Source organism: Trichechus manatus, unplaced genomic scaffold (assembly GCF_000243295.1).
Source record: "Trichechus manatus latirostris isolate Lorelei unplaced genomic scaffold, TriManLat1.0 scaffold00007, whole genome shotgun sequence".
NCBI classification, from domain to species: Eukaryota; Metazoa; Chordata; class Mammalia; order Sirenia; family Trichechidae; genus Trichechus; species Trichechus manatus.
Window position 1 is genome coordinate 3,911,955 of NW_004443943.1, and position 16,419 is coordinate 3,928,373.

A 16,419-nucleotide genomic window follows, 5' to 3' on the forward strand; every position below is an offset into this window, starting at 1 on the left:
AAAGGATTACAATCTACAATTTGAAAAGCAGATCTAGTTCAACAATTCACTTGAGCTGTGGAAACACAAGTCTGTAGGTACTGATTTGCCGAAAGACACAAAATCAGAAGTAGTGATTGCCATGCCATTGCCACCAGCCTCTCAAATCTTTTTTGTGACCGTTTATTTACCAAATTCCCACCACAATTAACAGAAATCTTAACAGCCCTCCACAATCTAACCCCAAACTACTTCATTGACCATCCAGGCTTTGCATTTTCTTATTGAAGACTGGCTTCCATCAAATACCCTAGAACAAGACAGCCCAAACCTCACATTTTATATACCCATGGCCAAGAGACTAATCCACACTTTCTTCTACAGAGTGCAAAGTCCGAGAGAAAGGATTTGATTAACACAAATCAGGTAGATCATCCATACCTATCTAATCAATTGGGTCTAAGAATCAACACAAGAATGCCCATTCTAGCCACATGTAACCAGAAAGAAAAATTGAGGGGATACTGATACAGATGTGTACACACCAATAAACCATTTTAATAGACATTTCTCAACTATAGCAGATAATTTAAAGTAGGCCTGCTTATAGGTAAGAATCACAATGAGCAGCATTATAAAACAATTCCTGAAGGTAGCGGTTTTAGCTAACACTTGTACCTTAGAATCTTTTTAAGAGGCTGCTAATAAACACTATGCCAAAATCTGCAAATAGTTTTTTAAGTCAGACTTTTAAAAGCCAAGATAAGCAACTCGTACATATAGTTATTACCTCTGACCAAGGCATGAGAATTCACTTAACAGCTTTTTTAACCTAACTAAAAATAGGATAGTTCATAAATTTTCAAAATTGTTCCTCCCTGCTGTAGACAGCCCTTGACCTTTGACAGTAAAACTTAGCAAAACTTTGGCATCCCTTTAGTTTTATAGTTCACTGAAAATGCCTACAAATTTAGCATCATTTCCCATGTCTGGATAGTTTTCTCATTCTGAATGCTTAAAACTAAATGGTCACAAATGGAAATGCCAGTAGAAATAAATTCTTTAGGCAGGTTGTATAGTTACCACATGGAAAGAAACTGACATGAAAATTTAAACACTCAGAGCATAAAAATACTTTAGAGTATTATAAAATTTGAACTTGTGAACACATTCTCCTAAATTTTACTAGTTCCAACTTGCAAAACTCCTGGAAAATAGGACTGCTGTAAGGATTGAGATGATTTAAGCCAACTCAGATTTGTCTTGATTCCTGGCATCAATACTAGATTTATAATTTTATTGTAGTAACAAACAGTTGTTATAGTGATATCTACACACATATACAGATTATATTTAAATTCATATAGAACAATATTTACATTTTTAAGTTACACTTTTGAAATTAGAAGATGAAGTACAGCTTGAGTTTTACAACAAAGAAAAGTATACAAGACAAAAATAGAGTTAACAGTAAAAGTGTGACTGCCTGTTCTTGATACAACACATGGAAACTTTTTGTCAGAAAGCTACATCTTCTTAATCTGATTATCCAGATCATTAAAGTATGGATGATTCAGTGCCATTTTGCCAGAAATTCGTTTGGCAGGATCATAGACTAACATTTTCTAGGGAAATAAAAAAAGAGAAAAAGAAATGAACTTTTTATTTATCTAGGAAATGAACCAGTTAAAAACATCTCATAAACTCTTACTACCAATAACCAATAAACTAGTAATATAGTGAAAATCTAACTAAACGGACATTTCCATTAGTTCAACACTAAACCATGTTTTATCCTTCATATTTCACCCTCAAGCTCTAGAATAATCTACTCTTTAAATCAGAGATACCTCAATAACCTCTTTTGTTATAAATTATGGTAAGACAAAAGCATTCACAGATAGCTTTAAAATCAAGATACAGATTTAGGAAAAAAAGATATGTAGTTAATTATATTTACTTTGAGAGTTAAACAGCCATCTGAGTTATTTACAACATTCTTGAAATGATGGCAGTTAACTATAGTGGTCTCTGATGTAGCTGCTAGCAAGTTCCAAATAAAAAAAGCCCAGAGTCTAATGTTTTATAAACACAGCAAAAAATGAGTCACTAAATGAATTATGGTTAGAGAAACCTAGTATTAAAGTTAATTTTACACATCACAAAGAAAAGCTAAATAAAGTTTACTAATGATTTTTAAAGTCTGACAAGCAGACGAGATACTTTTACTAACAAGTTACCATTTGAGCTTTACATATATCATATAATTTAATTCTCACAACAAAAGGTAGATATTAGTCCCATTTTACAAAGGAGGATACTGAGGTTCAAGCTTTGGTAACCTGACCCAATTCACAGAGCTGGGGAGTGGTGAAACTAAAATTTAAAAAAATTTACAGTAGTGGTTCTCAATTGAAGATGTTTTTACCCCTCAGGGGGACACTGGGGACATGCTGATATCTACCGGGCAGAGGCCCGGGATGCTGCTAAATATCCTACAATACACAGAACAACAAGTTTTCTGGCCAAAAGTCAATACTGACTAGGTTGAGAAACTCTGATTTACAGTACCTGATTTTTATTTAATTAATTAAAGTGAAAGTCTTATTTTCAAGAATTATAGAGGTTACAAAGGCAGATTGGGCCCAGAATATGGAAGAGCCTTTGAATCAAATCAACAATATTGATAATCTAAAACAAACTTCCTTAAGCAAGCCTAGGACAATCATTTTTATTCTACCAGTTTTTTGTTTTGTTTTTAAAGAAAGCAAATGTTAGTTGGGAAGGGCAATGTAAGAGAGGGTAAAGATTTTTAAGAATAATATTAGTTTCACTCTTTCTGATGTAGACACTAGGCACAAAGTGAGAAATGGAGTTCATGCAATAAAAGGCTTCAAGAACTCAAAATATCAAGCAACAGGGAAAGCACCTATGTCTGTAATAAACTAAATAAGGGGCTTAGTAGTAAATAGAGACCAAAAACAAACTGGAAAGAAAGGTCAGTAAAGCTCAGCAACCTAACCCTGGCCTCTCCTTCAAAGAGTGTCTACAGCTACCTAACAATAAAAACAAAACTAATGCTAAATCTTCTTCTCAAAACACTAGTGTTTCTTGATAGCTAAAATGGAGCTAGTAATACAATAGACATAAAAGACGTAAGTTATGTGCCTAGCTCAATAAATGTTGGTTTCTTCCCCTTTCCCAAGGAAGGATTGAGTACATTCGGAATCACGAATTAATAACGTTAAAGTCAGTATAAACAGCACTCCTTACCGAGAGCAAATCCAAGCCATTCTCGTCCAAGTTTTTGACATGGGATGCTAGGCTTCCTGGTTTCCACTTGGGAAATGTATTCTTATAGTCCTGTAAAGATTCCACTTCTGGCCACACTTCATTATTGGGAGTACCCAAAGCTCTAAAAACCACAGCAAAACAAAAAATAATTAAGCATACATATAAAGTCGATGTTATACACAGACTGCATTTATTATTATTCAACTTAAAAAATTTTTAAAGCTTAGGCATAAAACAAAAATACCTGAAAATCCTGAAGAGTTGATCAATTTCTGAATCCCCATGGAAAAGTGGTTTCTTAGTTGCTAATTCTGCAAATATGGTGCCTATACTCCAAATGTCAACTGGAGTCGAATAGCGAGCTGACCCCAGCAATACTTCAGGAGATCTATACCAGAGAGTTACTACCTATCATAAAACACATTTTTACATTGAATAAGTATAGTCCATTAAATTAGCTAAACATTAGATTTCACTTGGATGGTCCTCAGTTAACTATACACAAAATATTAAATTGAAGATAACTATTTCATTTACTAAGTTCTGTTCATTAACGGGAAAAAGCGAGAGGAAAAGAACAGTGAGACGGAGCCTTTTCAAAAAACACCTCATTGATTATGGACTCGGGGTTGACATTATTCTAAGTGCAGGTACTGTTTACATGCTAAAATGATAACCAGAAACTTGAAGTTTACTATTGGTCTATAGAACAAACATAAGAAATATCCTTTGTTTAAACCAATGGGAACCAAATTATCTTTATTTAGATCCACGGGAGAGAAAATAAAAAGGGATAACAGAAAAAAGCCAAGACATCTAACCAGATAAGCAATGTTATGTTGCGATCTGGGGACAGCCTTTGGAAGACATTTTTCTGATAATTTTTTACTGTATCAATCAACATTCCTTTTCCCCTAGAAATACCAAATGAAATGTCAAATCATTAATAACGTTGACAAAACATATGTTGTTGGTAGCTTCTAAATGTGTCTGAGATAGTACCCCTTGAACAACAAAACATGTCTTTTAACCCGTGTTGAGTGTGTATCAGTGAAGATCCAATCAGGAGAAATAAACCACACGGTAATGTGAACAGGAAAATGTTAGTATGAGAAAAACCCCTCCCTCCTGCAATGTTTCTCCAGCACCCCCGTTTACTTACAAAGCCTAACATCACAGCAGCTGACAAAGGAAAATATTTAAAGGGCTCAGTTCCATTTTCACATAATATGCAATGGAGAGTGAACTTAGAACTGAGAGGCAATAAATTGATACTGACACCAGGGAAATCTTTATTATTTCTTTCTTGACTTAACGAACAAATAGAGGAAACAATCCAGTAATCACATACTCAAAAGCACCATAAAAAAACAAGACTTACCTCATGCGTATATACTCTAATAGGTATTCCAAAAGCTCTGGCAAGGCCAAAATCAGCCAGTTTGATTGTTCCTTTGTCATCAATCAATAGATTTTGAGGTTTTAAGTCTCTGTGAAGAACTCTTCTAGAGTGACAAAACACAATGCCTTGTAGGATTTGGTACAAGTAACTCTGGAAAAACAAAATATAAATTAGAAACAATCACACACGATTTCCTAAATAATCTTGGTGGGTTCGTTTTAAAGCCATCAGAAATCATAATACAGGGAAATAATTTAACTTCCAAAAACATTTTCAGGCCATTTGAGACTAACAAGAAGCATCTGGGGATAAGAAAGCCAACTATATATAATATCATGTTTGTATACCTAAGACAAAGATATTCAAGTTATGGACATCTATATCCCACAGAACTTGAAACCATTTAGTCTTCGTTTACTTTTTACTTATTTTTTTATTCTTGTACTTATTTCTTGGCCATGATCCTAAGTCACAAGTTAGTTTTTAGAAAGTTTCTGGAACTTTGTTCTAGATTCGTATACCAACTCCATTTCTCTCTGGAATAAGAAACAAAAAACAACAACAAATCCTAAATTCGCTGCCATCAAGTTAATCCTTACTCATGGTGGTCCAGTGTTACAGAGTAGAAGTGCTCCATAGGGTTTTCTTGGCTGCAATCTTAACAGAAGCAGATTGCCAGGCCTTTCTTCTATGGTACCACTGTGTGGGTTTCAACTGTCAACCTTTACCCCAGCAACCCCAGGGGCCTCTATCTTGAATAAGGTTGGTCTTTTCCACTTCTATCTTTATTTACACATTAATTTCCTCTCTGGAAACACTGGTCAGATTTCAAAAGAAATGGCAAAGAGGACATTAAAATGAATACAATTATCATAAAATGCTGTTAAGCAATTCAGAGATAAATGTTTTACAAGGCCTTTATTGCCAATGTATTTGACATCTGAGGTAACATGATTATTATAGAAATAATGTATACATAGTAACAGTACTGACATAAAATAATACAAAAAACTAACCAATTGGAACAACTGACTAGCTATGTGGAAAACAACAACTAACAAATTTTCCAGTATTGTTAGCTCACGTACTAGTTTTCATTGTATGTGAATAGTAGATGCACTAGCCAGCAATAAAATGGGTAACTGTTAGCAATCTTATCTATAGACTACCTGTATAGGAGAAAAATGAACTATTCTTTGGTTCCTCATTCTACTTTCTAACGTATATTCTCACAAAACACAAAACATATTCAGTAGATCCTTTAAGTTCACAACGGCATAAATACTAATAAAATTAGGTAAACTTCTTACCTTAACAAGTGAAGAATCCATGAACTGACCAGGAGGGATAGAATCCAAGTATTTCTTGAGATCCATGGAAAGGAATTCAAAGATGAGATATAACCTGGAGTCCTGCATAAGCACATCTTGCAGACTGAAGAATATAACCATTATATGAAAAAAATCTAGCAAATATTTAACCTCTCTTCCATAAAATCAAAATACTTCCCTAAACTTACAGTAGCTATCTTATAAAAAGTAGTGCTATAACAAACTTACTATGAAAAATAAACACATCATTTTAGGAAAGCTTCCCTAATAGATAAAGCCCTAGTATAAAACTAGAGAAAGGAATCTCATGGCAGAAACTTAAAATAAAATGTCATTATACAGAAGGTGCCAACCTTTAACCTATACCACGAGAACATTTCTGAGTTGTCTGCTTGTTGCTCAGAGCTTGACTTTCCATTGAAATAAACTATAGAAATAAAATTTAAGGTGATATCTGACCTTAACAGTAGTTGCTCTCCATTCCCACCCACAGCAAAATGCAATTAAATTCTAAGTTGAATTGTTAGGAAGACAACTCCCCCAAAACACCAATCCACATTCTTTGAAGGGAAGGGAAAAAAAAAGTGGGGGGGGGGACCCCAATGAAAAACAAAACTTTTTTTTTCATCTGCCCTAGGTACCTGTCTTAGAACTCAAGGAGTGTTTAGGAAACTAGAGCTTCCAGACTGGGAGAGAGAGAACTGACAAGACTCTATAAAAAGGGCCTCCTTTTCTCCCATTGTCAATTGGCCTTGATTTTCTAGCCCTAAGTACTAATTTATATCAACAACTGCCTCTAACTCTGCTCTTACTTTAACAGTCTATTCTTTTATCCACGCCCATCATTCTCAACTAACAAAAAAACTGTTCAGCAGTTACACTAAAAATTAAGCAAATGTAAAAACCCCCATGTTGAAATTCTTATTTGAAATGGTAAATGGAAAATGTCTTAAATTCAGACATTGGGCCATACCTGACTATATTTGGATGACGAAGTTCTTTTAACAGAGAAATTTCCCGAATTGCAGTACTAGGAACCCCTTCTTCTTCACTTTCTAGTCTGATTTTCTTCATGGCTACAACTTGACCTGTAGTTTTGTGTCTACCCTTATACACAACTCCATAGGTACCTGTAATAGACAAAGTAAATTATCTGCTACATGAATACTCTCCCAAAAAACTAAGAGATTTCTAAAAATTTTTGAATGCCATAGATGTCACATGATAGAAATGTTTGCTGTAGCCAGACGAGAAATATCTACTCATAACTATACCCTAAAGGCTTCCAAAAAAAAAAAAAACTGAGGTTAACTACAACCCGTGACAAGCATAGTTTAGAAATGAAATTCATGTATTCATCACGTTTCCCACATATTTCAATTACCATTAATTTCCCAGTATATTTTAGAGAAATGGATCCTTTGCAAATTGGAATTTATCTCCTATCAGGTATCTTACCCAACAATAAGGTAGGCATAAAATGCAAAGTAAAGATTTGGACTCAGGAAATAACACTAGCATGATACTTTCAGAAAATTCTATGTAGACTGCCTTATGCTTTTCAAAACACTTGTATATGTATCTCAAAATACAGTCAGCTCTCTATCCACAAAAGAATTAATGGAGTAAAAGAAAAAAAAGACTACTTTTTTTTTTATTGTGGTTTAGGTGAAAGTTTACAGCTCAAGTTAATTTCTCATACAAAAATTTATATATTGTTATGTGACACTAGTTGCAATCACTATGTGACAGCACACTCCCCCTTTCCACCCTGTGTCCATTCAACCAGCTCCTGTCCCTTTCTGCCTTCTCATCCTGCCGATGGAGGGGAGCTGCCCATTTAGTCTCACGTACCTACTTGAACTAAGAAGCACACTCTTCACGAGTATTGTTTTATAGTCCAGTCTAATCTTTGTCTGAAGAGTTGGCTTCGGGAATGGTTTTAGTTTTCGGTTAAGAGAGTCTGGGGGCCATGTTTTCTGGGGTTCCTCTAGTCTCAGTCAGACCGTTAAGTCTGGACTTTTTACGACTGACCACATTTTTTGCGAAAAAAACAAACTAATAAAGTTTACGTTTACTACGTAGTAGGAAAGCCTCTCACCCATTAGGAAGTTCATGAGAACGCTAAGTGGCCGGACTCCTGATATATGGACTTCAGACAATGAGCAACAATGTCAATATAAGGGGATCTTATGGTGAGGGTGTGGCTATTGGGAATGGAAGTAGCAATAGTAAGGGAGATGGGTTAGCCGCACTTAATACCCTAGATAATAAAGGCTTCTGACACTGGGGTTGGACAATTTTGGGAGGTCCTGAACCCCTTAACTGTTTGTAAAATGTTGCTGAATAGCCCTTGCTTTCTGCACGTCAGTACGATTTCAAGTGTTACACTGCAATGGGAGAGAGGCTACAGCTCTTATCAGTCTTCAGAGGCAGCTTTATCTCAAGAAAAGCTAAGAACCACTGATAAATTACCTACTGTCTTATTTAGAATATTAAAGACAGTTTGATCATTAGCAAAATATTACATAAGCTTTTTTCTAACATTTTTTAAAAAGGAAAAATTCTACACAATAGTCTATGTCTGCCTTAATACCGGTTTCATCTTATCAGAAGACGTTAGCTGCCGTCGAGTCGGCTCCGACTCACATGGTGACCTTATGTATAACAGAATGAAACACTGCCCGGTCCTATGCCATCTTCATGACTGTTGGTATGTTTGAGTTCAGTGCTGAGGCTATTCTGTCAATCCATCTCATGGAGCATTTCCTCATTTTCAATGACCCTCTACTTAACCAACATGATATCCTTTTCTAGTGATTGGTCTTTCCTGATGATGTGTCCAAAGCAAGCAAGCCCAAGTCTCAGCATCCTCACACTTCTAAGGAGCATTCTGGTTGTATTTCTTCTAAGATTAATTTGTTCATTTTTCTAGCATTCCACAGTATAGTCAATATTCTTCACCAACACTACAATTTGAATGAATCAATTCTTCTTCTGTCTTCCTTTTATCATGTTTATTGATCCAGTTGTGAGAATTTACATTTTCATGTTCAAGCATAATCCATACTGAATCTTCAGGAAGTGCTTCAAGTTGTCTTTATTTCTGGCCAGCAAAGGTGTCATCTGCATATTGCAGGCTGTTAATGAGCATTCCTCCAATCCTGATGCTGTGTTCTTCATATATATAGTATAGCTTCTCAGATTTTGTTCAGCATACGACTTGAATAAGTAAGGTGAAACAGTACAATCCTGCGTGTACCTTTTCCAGTTCTGAATGATGCAGCATCCCCTTGTACTATCAGAAGTATTTTTAATTCAACAACAAAATTAGCTAGTAGAATGGGTATAATAAGTATTGAAGTATTTTTTTTTTTTTTTTGAAAAAAAGGAATCAACAAATAAAATTTGCAAGTTAAAACAGAAAAAGCATTTACCAGGGGACATCTAGATCAATTGGCATAACATAGTTTATAAAGAAAATGTTCTACATGACACTTTGGTAAGTAGCACCTGGGGTCTTAAAAGCTTGTGAGTGGCCATCTATGATAATTCACTGGTCCCACCCCATCTGGAGCAAGGGAGAATGAAGAAAACCAAAGACACAAGGGAAAGATTAGTCCAAAGGACTAATGGACCACAACTACCACAGCCTCCACCAGACTGAGTCCAGCACAACTAGATGGTGCCTGGCTACCACTACCGATTGCTCTGACAGGGATCACAATAGAGGGACCCAGACAGAAATGGAGGAAAATGTAAAACAAAATTCTAACTTGAAAAAAAAGATTAGAGTTACTGGTCTAACAGAGACTGGAGAAACCCTGAGAGTATGGCCCCCAGACACCCTTTTAACTCAGTACTGAAGTCACTCCTGAGGCTCACCCTTCAGCCAAAGATCAGACATGCCCATAAAACAAAACGAGACTAAAAGGGCACACTAGCTCAAGGGCAAGGACGAGAAAGCTGGAGGGTACAGGAAAGCTGGTAATGGGAAACTCAAGGTCAAGGGGGGAGAGTGTTGACATGTCACAGGGTTGGCAACCAATGTCACAAAACAATATGTGCATTAACTATTTGATGAGAAACTAATTTGCTCTGTAAACCTTCATCTAAAGTACAATTTAAAAAAAAAATTTACCTCCAACCTAACCACCAACTTGTCATTGCCATTATCTTACTATCCCTCCTCTTATTTAATATTCCTTGTACATTGAGGTTTTTGAGCACTTTAATAATATAGATGGGAATGTGTCTCAACAGAACTTATATAAGATCTAATAGCAAATTATTTCATAAAAATTTTACCATTTGTTCCTGGAGTTTAGAATGTTAATATCAAAACTCCTATACAGAAACTTACATATCCTGTTGAAGAAAATAAAGGGATGTTTTTACCCTTCACTTATACCATATATACTTAAAACATTCTTTAAAAGCTTTAACAAAAGTACTACAGAGAAAGAACTGACTACATATGAAAGTTAATGGATTCACAACAGCTTAAACATATATATATGACAGGTCACTTAAACCTGTTGTTGTGTGTTGATTCCAACTCAGAGTGACCCTGTGACAGAGTAGGACTGTCCCTGAGAGTATCCTAGTGTGTAATCTGCAAGAAGTCTTTTCTCCTGCAGAGCGGCTGGTGGTTTCTAACTGTTGACCTTATTAACCATTGCACCACCAGGGTTCCTTCATTTAAACCCAGGGCTAAATTTAAAAGTATTCAAATCAGTTTAATATTTAATTACTACACTCCACTTAGAAAGCTTAGGTAAAATTATTTATCATCCTAAACATAACTATGTTGTTGTGTGCTATCGAGTTGATTTAGACTCATAGCAACCCTAATGACAGAACTGACCCATAGGGATTCCTAGTCAGAATCAGATTCGGTTTTTGGTTTAATTTTTATGGGAGCAGATCACTAGGTCTTTTCTCCCGTGAAGCCCTGGGTAGATTCAAACAGCCTCTGACTTTTCTGTTAGCAGCTGAGCACTTCACCATTGAACCACCAGAGCTCGTTAAACATAACTAGAAAAAACAAACGAAACAAACTGTTGCTGTCCAGTTAATTCCAACTCATAGCGGCTCTAAAGAACAGAGTAGAACTGCCCCATAAGGTTTCCAATGAGCGGCTGGTGGACTCGAACTGCCGACCTTTTAGTTAGCAGCCAAGCTCTTAACCACTATGCCACCAGGGTTCCAAACATAACTACAGGAGACTAAAAATCTATATGAAATTAACAAATTATTTCCCTCACCACACACAAGTTATCAATAGTGTTTTCAAAACACAAATATTACTTATAGGACAGAGTAGAACTGCCCCATAGGGTTCCTAAGGAGTGGCTGGTGGATTCCAACCGCCAACCTTTGGGTTAGCAGCTGAATTCTTAGCCACCGCGCCACCAGGGCTCCCAAATATTACTTAAGTATTTAGTATTAGGAGAATACTAATATTTTGGGGAGGGGCCAAATATTTTAGAGTGATTTTAATTCTCTAGAAATAGGAATAATTTTGTGATGTTTGGGTTATTATGTATTATGTAAAGAATGTTTATATTTACTACTATTAGTATTGGAAGATACCGCAGAGGTTGAGTTTTACAAATATTTACATTTCTTTATGTCATGGGCATTGTAGCATCGATAAAATGATTTTAAAACTTTATTACTGAAATCACTCACCTTCCCCAATTTTCTCTATTTTGGTATAGTCTTCCATAGTTGCTCAATATGTGTTGTAGATCCTAAAAATTAGGGGGAAAAAAACTGATTTGATTACATGTCACTAACTCAAAAGGTGGTTTTAAGTCACTATATGTGAAACATTTAGCAGTGTTTAATGCAATTAATAGTAAGTATTCCACAAATGTTATAATATTTACACACTTTATGTATTTTAATATTTACATTAAATACTTACTTAATATTTATATGTCAAATATTTACAAAGATAAGGACACCTGCAATAAGACTTTCCCACCCACTTTAGCGTCTAGGGAGCCCTGGTTGCACAGTGGTTAGAGCCTGGCTACTGACCGGAATCACAGCAGTTTGAATCCCCTAGCCACTCCTTGGAAATCCTATGGGGCAGTTCTACTCTGTCCTACAGGGCTGCTATGACTCAGAATTGACTCGAAGGCAATGGGTTTGGTTCTTTTGGTTAGCATCTAAAACACTGAAAATATTTGTATTCCATACTAGCACTTAGCTTCTTCTTAATCAAATTAACCCTCAAATTAAGACAACTAAACCCATCCTTCACAAATGAAAACCAGGAGTTTTAAGGAGTACCAGTGCGTGCCAGGGTTATACCAATGTATCAGCAAATAATACATTTGACTGAATTTGTACTGCTTCATATTTTTATGAAGATGTTAATTCAAAAGAAAACAATTATAAAAGACATGAGTAGGGAGCTAAAAGACGGTCTGATTGCTCACCCATTAGATTGTTTTGAGCACCGAAAACTAAGTTTTTATAGCTGCTCATGTGGCAGCTTTAAACTTTCTGCTTGGTTTTTAGCAGTTATATACACAAACATGCTTATCTATTACAAGTCTTTCAAGGTACTTTTTCCAAAAGTAGGAAACATCACTGCGCAGCCTAAAAGGAAAGGATGAAAAATACAATCCCGTAGATAAATTTCCAATTATGCGCTACGCATCATCCGAAACTATTGCCCTGAGATAATCCTTAAACCTTAAACTAAAAATATCCCGTGAAGTCTTCTTAAAACTGAACAATAGTTTAGCCTAACTAGTAAAGAATGCCTGCCTCAGCATTGTGCTCTTTTAAGAACTATCTATACGGGATTAAATTAACAACAGGAACTCCAAAGATTAGACAAGGACCTTAGGGGGCAATGAGTTTATGTTAATGGGGGAGAAACAACTCAGAAAAGGAGAGTGAAAACGGTTGCACAGCTCAAAGAATCTAATTAATCTCACTGAATTGTACATGGTGGGACTGTTGAATTGGTGTGTATTTTGCTCTGTGTATTCTCAACCACAAACATTTTACATGGCTGTTAGGTGCCGTCGAGTCGTTTCCGACTCATAGCAACCCTATGAACAACAGAATCAAACACCGCCCAGTCCTGCACCATCCTCACAATGGTTGTTATGCTTGAGCCCATTGTTGTAGCCACTGTGTCAATCCATCTCGTTGAGATGGATTTATATATATTTATGTATAAATAAAAGAATGGTTTTTAAAAAAAAAAAAAAGCTGATTTGCTGCCCAGACACTTAAGACTTCTTCAGCTGGTAAGTTTACCAATGAAACATAACTTCAGAATCCAAAACATAATTACTTTGATTTTCCTAACTCATTCATCACTGATGATAAAAGCATGTAAGGGTCAACAAAGCAGCTGACCTTTAGAAGTTCTATTTCTTGCACCCATCTTCACAGGAGAAAAAAAAAAAAATCACAACAGAAAGTAGTAGCGATAAATCATTCTGAATCAACAAAACTTCACAACACGGGGCATGAGTGCTCATTATAAGAATTTATAATTTTATAAGACGGCAATAGAAAACGTAGGACAATTATTTTTCCTCGATAACCCGATCTGATACGCCTAATGCACAATAAAACTGTTGAGCTCACTTTGAATAAACTTCTAAAAATAACAATTTCAAAGCTGGCTTCAATTACCCTCCTTCGGTTTTCCACTTGTAACAATTTTAAGTAAAACATGCAGCTTTAGAATGCCTCTCCAATGCCTCCCTGAGGCTCAGTACTGTTAGCTGCAGGATGTGGAGTACCTGCTACGGCTTAGTCTTCCTGTCCAGACTTCCAGAGGCCCGTAGAGGAACCAAAACGTGCCGACTAGTAACTTTAACGTTAGATAAAAATTACTTAGAGGACTTGACACGGGTATTAAAAACACACGTTTCAAAAAATACACCCTGCTCAGAAAACCGGTTCCATAACAATTCTCAGAAGATGTTTACTCAGGATAAACTTCAGAATTACTCAAGTCCTCCCTGCAGTCACCAAGAAGGGTCTCGTGTTTTGAGGCCAGGTGTAGCCAATTTAATTACTATGTAACTTTTAAAAAACAATTTTAGAAACGTATGTAATCTATCAATCAGATGTACCCTCACCCAATTTTGTCACCATTACCTAAATGTCAACCAATCACTGCATTTTTACTTAAGTCCCTAGTAGTATAAAAACTCCCGGAAACGTCTCCTCCTCGGATTCCTTATTTCAGAATCCACTGGACCCCGGGATTCCCAGTTCGCAAACTGCCTTGCTCTCAATAAAAACTCTTTACTTTTAATTAAAAATAAAAACGCATTTCTTAGCCTCCCATTTTTTGCCAATCCCATAGTATATTAACAACTACGAGTATAAAATAAATTCTAAAAAGTTCCCTCTGGCTCTGTTGTCTTGGAACCTCTGGGTGGGCAAGGGCTGTGGAATGAGGCAAGTTCGAGAGGCTAAACAAGTTCATCGGGTCAGTTTTTCTGGACCGACGCGTTTAGGGCCTGGCGTGGATACCTGGCCCACCCAGAAGCCCGAGCAGAGCGTGCGCAGAAGGCAGGCCCCAGCCGCTGGGCCTACGACCGAGCCCGGCACTCCGCAGGAGCTCTGCGTCGTCGAACAAATGCACTAACTTTGCTTCAATTCTGCTCGCACTATAACCAGAAAGCTTACTCAACCAGATAGGCAGCCTCTTCCTAAAAACAGCCGACCCCGGCCCCACACTGGAATTCCGAAGCCAGGGCAGCCCCAACCCTCCCCGAAGTAAGCCACTCAGGACTGGGGGTCCCCTAGACTCCCCCTAAGTCGGGCCCCGGCGTCACTTACACGCTGAGGCCCCGGGTCCCGCGCTCCAGGCCCTGCCCACCCTCCCGAGGCCAGGCCTGGGCCACGCAGACACAGCCCGGGCTCCCAAACATCACCTCATTCCTCAATACTCCCCCTCCCGAAGCCCCGAACCAGGCCCTGCCAAGTCGACGCCCCATCGGCATGGCCCTGACCCCTGCAACTCTACCCAGCTTATTATCCCGTGGTAGTGACGGCGGCAGCGGCTACCACGTCCGCTCGCTCCCTCCTCAACTTCCACGAGCCAGGTTTGAAGCTAAGTGAACGCAGTTTCAAAGTCACCGCGCTAAAGGGTGTCGGATTCACCAATCAGGTAGCCCGTAGACTTTCAAAGGAGCCAATCAGAGCTCAGTTACGCTTGCGCTAGCTTTCCCGGGTGGCTGGAGCGCGAAAGAGACAGGAAACGGCGGCTGGAGAAGAAACAGGAGGGCGGGCGCCAACTGAATCTGCACGCAAGCGCTCTCTTTAATTCCAGGGGAGCGTCGTCCTACTGTTTCTAGTCCTCGGGAATCTACTGTTTTCTATGGGGTTTCTCTTTCTTTCTGTATCGGTACAATTTTTATCGCACTCAGATACCTTATCACAAAAATGAAACTACACTTACATCAAGATTCAAGTCCTTCCGATTCTAATACTTAAGGCTAATGTATATTTATGTTTTTCTGTGTGGCTTGCAGGCTAGGCCTATTTCTCCAAAGGAGCACATTTTCAGTTGCCTTAAAAAATAATGAAAACTAGAAGATGTCCTCCGTGATCTAAAGAAATTACCTTAGTGTGTTAGATATACTTCTTCAAAAATTTTAAAATGTTTTCATATCAGAATTTTAAATATATTTTACCAGCACAAAAATCAACAGTTCTACGAAGGGAGAAAAAGACATCTAAATTATACTTTAAATAATCCAGTGTCAAAAACCCTTTCATTTCATTGCTCTCCGCCATGTCCTTGAGATGTCTGCACTTGAACATCATTCGCAGGCCTTTGTTGCTATATGCCATCGAGTCTGTTCCTACAGGGTCGCTATGAGTAGAACTGTCCCATAGGGTCCTCTTAGACCTTTAAGGAAATAAAACAGTATATAGAACTGGAGGTAATAAGAATCTTCTGGTAAGGATTTCTCTTTGCACTGATACTAACTAGACATAAAGAGTGACTAGGACAACTTCCCGGAGCCCTGGTGGCGCAGTGGTTACGCGTTCAGCTGCTAACCAAAACATGGGCAGTTTGAATCCACCAGCTGCTCCTTGGAAACCCTGTGGGGCAGTCCCGGTCCTATAGGGTCGGTATGAGTCGCAATCGACTGGACGGCAACAAGTTTGAGTCTTCTGGACCACAACCTCTACAAATGTGTATTAAAAGGCTCTGATTAGGATAAAGAACGGAACTAGTATATCGCATGCGTTACATTTAATGCCTTCTCACACAACGAGGAGAAGGAGTAGCGTCTGTCATCTGGCCCTATATGTGGCACTAACTCAGCCTTGACAATGTTATACTCCCAGGCCACAGAGGCAGAGCATTTGGGGTTTACAGTGAAAACAGGAGTTTGTAAACTTCCCGAC

General features: G+C 37.7%; 1 protein-coding gene across 4 annotated transcripts; it reads right to left on the reverse strand.

Moving 5' to 3' along the window:
* Positions 1-1,314: 1,314 nt before the first annotated feature.
* Positions 1,315-15,111, reverse strand: CDK1 (cyclin dependent kinase 1). 4 transcript variants are annotated; one of them, XM_004369860.2, is made up of 8 exons: positions 15,026-15,111; positions 11,701-11,762; positions 6,980-7,136; positions 5,986-6,109; positions 4,655-4,825; positions 3,518-3,681; positions 3,253-3,394; positions 1,315-1,604 (listed from the first exon to the last, which is right to left on the reverse strand). In XM_004369860.2, the coding sequence occupies exons 2-8, from the start codon at positions 11,735-11,737 to the stop codon at positions 1,506-1,508; spliced, it is 894 nt and encodes a 297-aa protein (XP_004369917.1). In that variant the 5' UTR covers positions 11,738-11,762; positions 15,026-15,111; the 3' UTR covers positions 1,315-1,505. The 4 variants fall into 4 exon arrangements, with proteins under 4 accessions (XP_004369917.1, XP_023595089.1, XP_023595101.1 ...); XM_023739321.1 differs by lacking the exon at positions 15,026-15,111 and adding an exon at positions 13,396-14,502; XM_023739333.1 differs by lacking the exons at positions 1,315-1,604; positions 3,253-3,394; positions 3,518-3,681 and having other exon boundaries at positions 4,659-4,778.
* Positions 15,112-16,419: the final 1,308 nt, after the last annotated feature.

Bases quoted from the DNA above. Each gene is read 5' to 3' on its own strand.
- CDK1 (XM_004369860.2), bottom strand. From the start codon at position 11,737: ATGGAAGACTATACCAAAATAGAGAAAATTGGGGAAG. The intron at 7,137-11,700 runs GTGAGTGATTTC...TGTCTATTACAG, and splicing joins AATAGAGAAAATTGGGGAAG to GTACCTATGGAGTTGTGTAT. The intron at 1,605-3,252 runs GTAAGGAGTGCT...TTATTTCCCTAG, and splicing joins ATGGCTTGGATTTGCTCTCG to AAAATGTTAGTCTATGATCC.